The sequence below is a fragment of the Myotis brandtii genome, unplaced genomic scaffold (genome assembly GCF_000412655.1).
Source record: "Myotis brandtii unplaced genomic scaffold, ASM41265v1 scaffold374, whole genome shotgun sequence".
Taxonomy (NCBI): Eukaryota; Metazoa; Chordata; class Mammalia; order Chiroptera; family Vespertilionidae; genus Myotis; species Myotis brandtii.
Window position 1 is genome coordinate 842,698 of NW_005364372.1, and position 4,643 is coordinate 847,340.

A 4,643-nucleotide genomic window follows, 5' to 3' on the forward strand; every position below is an offset into this window, starting at 1 on the left:
AGAACTGGACAGTGCTATTCATCAGGCATGGTGGCAGATTCCTCGCATCACCTTTCAACATCTCATGGAGTCAATGCCAAGAAGAATCGTCACAGTATTGAAGGAAAAAGGTGGCCCAACCAAGTACTAATGGGTGGTCATAATAATCTGGCCACTCAGTGTATATAGACTAGAGGCCTGATGCATGAAATTTGTGCAAGAGTAGGTCTTCCTTCCCCTGGTTACCAGCACTGGCTTCCCTCTGGCACCCGGGACCTGGGCTTCCCTCGCAGTCCCGGCTTCGTCCGGAAGGACATTCGGTCTAATTAGCATATTATGCTTTTATTATTAAAGATTATTAAAGATATGCCAAATTTTGCTCATAGAGCGTAGAAGAACAGGCAGAGAGTCAGATCTGGCCCATACACTGTACTGCCAACTGTGAATTTAGGACACAATCCTCCCGACATCACTGTAAGGAAATTGGGTAGTATCCTCCCCATTTTGCACAAGCATTAGAACTCAAAGAGACTTTAGAGTTCTTCCAGTCTAGTTTCCCTCTTCTTCTCCTTTCCTCCATTTTATAGATGAGGAAATTCCAGTGCTTAAAGGGAAGATGCCTGGCTTAAGTCCTAACTACCTCCTCTACTTAATTCCAAAAACAAAAATTTTAAACTATCCACAGCCACAAAATCCTCCTGCCACATTCTCATAAGCAGTTAATCTTTTTTTAATATAAAAAATATACTAAAGGAATTTATTCTAATAAACACCTTAAAATTAAGGAATCACTAAGCTAGTCTTAATAATTAATTTTCATCATTAAAACCTGTACAATGCAATTTACAGTGAGAGTTGCATTGTAAATGAGAGAAATTTTGATTAGTGAGGTGACATGATGATATCTATGGGAAAATTATACAGAGAATTAAAAGTGGTTAGTACTGAAATACCATTAAGGCACCCAAATTCTCCCAAAGCCTCTGGAAGCTCTCCAAAGCAAATTTTATTCCAGAATTTCAAGGACAAAAGGAACGGTGGTTCGGTTATAAATAGCAGAGGAATTGCTTCTGCTGATGAGGCTGAGGTCAGTGGGGTCGGCCAGGATGGGGCTGCAGGCCAGAGGTTGGTGCTCTCACTGCACTAACATCTGGAACCCAAGCTCCAAGCAGAGTCCTTTTCTCTTGTTCATTGCTTGTGTCCTCTCCAGACCAGAGCCTGGGCCATACTGGTGCTCAGTCAAGGATGGTTGAAGGATGAAGATCAGTCTGCAAGAGGTGAGTCCTGGGAACCGACCTCTGAATTTTTAGGGTACCAGTTCCAGCAGCTGTGAGACCATTGTTTAAAAAAAATTCTTAAAGGATGTTTCCCCAACCAGGAGCCCCATCAGAAGGTAGTCACCCCTGGATGACTATCTTTTCATCTATCCTTAGCTTGTCACTAACTTTTGGAATTATTATACATTCCGGATGCAATGAATGCATTGAGAGTACTGCCTCTAGCCCGGCCGGTGTGGCTCAGTGGTTGAACTATGAACCAGGAGGTCTCTGTTTGATTCCCGGTTGGGGCATAGACCTGGGTTGTGGGCTCAATCTCCAGCGAGGGGCATGCAGGAGGCAGCCAATCAATAATTATCTCTCATCATTGAGGTTTCTATCTCTCTCTCCCTCTCCCTTCCTCTCTGAAACCAATAAAAAATATTTTTTAAAAAGAGGCCACTAAGTATGATTACTTAATGGTCTATTGGTAGACTTTAAAAGAGAGAGGGAGAGTACTGCCTCTAAACTGTTAAACAATTGAAAATTCAATGAGGGCAATCATGTTTATGAGTGAGTCAGAAGTGTTTAAAATGCAGACATTTATTAAAAGTCCTAAGAATAAGAAATTCCCAGAATAATTTATTACCTACACATTTCAATTTTCATGGGAAGTTCTAATTCTCAGCAAACATTAATCGTCACTCCCCCATTTTATAGATAACCATTCAGCAGAAGTTAAATGAGTAGTCGCCAAGGTCACACAGAGAGTATAAATCTAAATAATTCATGATTTCAGCTCTCTCTTCTGCTATTTGTTAGATTGAAATGTTGGGGGGTTTGATGAGGATTTCATCCAGCCTCTGACTTGCTTCCTTGGTGATGGACTGCATATTTGCTGCTCTCTGCTACCCTCTGTTGATAGAAGGAAAGTTTGGATCTCAAGACCATAGTTCTCAAAATTCTGTGTTGGGAGCAGCATTATCAGCATCACCAGGAACTGGTGAGAAACCCAAATTATGGGGCCCACCCCCAAACACTGAATTAGAAACTCTGGGGGTGGGGCTCGGGAGTCTGTGTTTTAACCTCCAAGGGATTCTGCTGCAACTTGGTAATACTTTTCTGTGTAGGTACTAATGTCCTGGCCTCCTAATCGTCATAAAGATGACAAAGCATCTTTCCACTGCTTCTGTCCTCAGGCCTCACGTAGTGGTATATACCACAGTGCCATATACAGAGGCCTTTCATGCCCATTCATTCTCTCAGAGGGGTCTGTCGCAGCCCTGTGAAATAAGCAAGGAGGGACCACATACCCATTTTACAGATGAGACGACCGAGGCTCAAGAAAGGTCAAACAACTTGCCCAGGTTACTCACCTTGAAGTGGCAGGGCCGGACTTGAATCCAAGTCTTCTGTCTTTACATCAGGTCAAGGGTTTCTTCAACTAATCCATGACAGGGTTTCTAACGTTTTGGCCAGATCCTATGGGGTGCTTTGTTGTGGGGTGCTGTCCTGTAGTTTGTAGGATGTTTAGCAGCGTTCTTAGCCTCTATCAACTAGATGTCAGGAGCACCTCACCCTGGTAGTGACAACCAAAAATGCCTCCTAATATTACCAATGACTCCCAAGGGGCAGAGTAACCCATGGCTGAGAACAGAGACCTGCAGCCAACACATAAATGAGGAGAAATATCAATTCATGTTCTGCAATTTCTTTATACTTTGGAGATGGTTTCAGAACAAATAGCTTAATTTTTGGCATCTAGGCCATCTATGAAGTGAATGCACAAGACTAAATGTTGATCTCCACCAGCTCCTTGTAAAATTCTTCACCATTCCTTAAGAAAATTAACAATAATTCCGTAAGATCATCTGGCATCCAGTATGTATGCACTTAAATTTCCCTTAGTTGTCCCAAGAATATATTTCATAGCCTTTTGACTTTCCACACAGGCTCTGATCCAGACTCTTAAGCTGCTTTCAGTTGCTGTGTCTCTCTAGTCTCTTTTGTCTAGAACAGGGGTCAACAAATGGTGGCCGTGGGGCGTATTTGACTTCCCACCTGCTTTTTTTAAAAAAAATATATTTTTATTGATTTCAGAGAGGAAGGAAGAGGGAGAGAGAGATAGAAACATCAATGATGAGAGAGAATCATTGATTGGCTGCCTCCTGCAAGCCCCTCACTGGGGATCGAGCCCACAACCCAGGCATGTGCCCTTGACCGAAATCGAACCTGGGACCTTTCAGTTCGCAGGCCAACACTCTATCCACTGAGCCAAACCGGCGAGGGCCCACCTGCTTTTGTAAGAAGGTGTTTGCTTAAACTTGTTTTTCATTTATGTATGTGGTAGCAGAGTTGAGTAGTTGTGACAGAAGCTGTATGACTCACAAAACCTACAGTATTTACTATCTGGCCCTTTACGAAGAAGTTTGCTGATCTAGGATTTAGAACTAGCCCCTTGCCTTCATTTTTAATATACTACTGACTGTTTTAGGAGTCCAGAACAATTGTTTATGGAAAACCTCTTCTTTTAGATTGGCCTGATTACATACACTTACATATTAAATTTATTGAAATTTCACACACTGTGAAATTTTAAATATATACATTTAAAAGTATAAAATGCTTATGAAATTCTCTTGCTCCATGGGCCACATTAAACAACGTTCTATGTGCCAAAATTACAAATGAAATCAAAAGGCAAACAACAAATTAAAAAATAATTACAATTCCAGGATCTTGTCTCTTTTCATACTTTATTTTCCAGGGAAGAGAGGGAAAAAAACGTCATGTCTGACATGGTAAATAGTTTTAGTTACAAATGGAGGTAAAACCCTTACTGACCAAGTTTTTGTATCTTTTTTCTTTTTTAATCCTCACCTGAGGATATGTTTCCATTGATTTTTAGAGAGAGAGGAAGGTAAAGAGAGAGAAAAAAACATTGATATGAGAGAGAAACATTGATCGTTGCCTCCTGTACTCGCCCCGACTGGGGATTGAACCCGAAACCTGGATATGTGCTCTGACCGGGAATCATACCTGTCACCTTTTGTTATATGGAACGATACTCGCACCAACTGAGCCACCTGGCCAGGGCAAGTTTCTATATCATTTAAATAGAGAAAGTAGTAGGACAACCAGGGGTCTCCTTTGGAAAATCATAATATATCATTTCAAATAAATGCGCTGGAGTGCATAGAAACTCAGACACACACACACACACAAGACCGTCAGCACCGAGTGCTGGGCCATCTGTGGAGCAACATGCCTGACACACAGAAAGCGCTAACTGTCCATGGGATAAGCCAATGGATACCATTTCTTTACACAGCTGGGCAGGGCAGGTTGTCACAAAAATATTCACAACCATTGATTAGATTATTATTATTATTATTATTATTATTATTA

At 41.4% G+C, this 4,643-nt stretch overlaps 1 protein-coding gene across 1 annotated transcript in view; it reads right to left on the reverse strand.

Moving 5' to 3' along the window:
• MALSU1 (mitochondrial assembly of ribosomal large subunit 1) overlaps nucleotides 1–2,663 on the reverse strand; it is a gene marked incomplete at its 5' end in the record, with an annotated part of 22,841 nt that extends 20,178 nt beyond the window's left edge. The window contains one exon of the mRNA XM_014544628.1: nucleotides 2,612–2,663. Within this exon, the coding sequence (XP_014400114.1) occupies nucleotides 2,612–2,663 (52 nt within the window). The remainder of the gene's footprint in view (nucleotides 1–2,611) is intronic.
• Nucleotides 2,664–4,643: the final 1,980 nt, after the last annotated feature.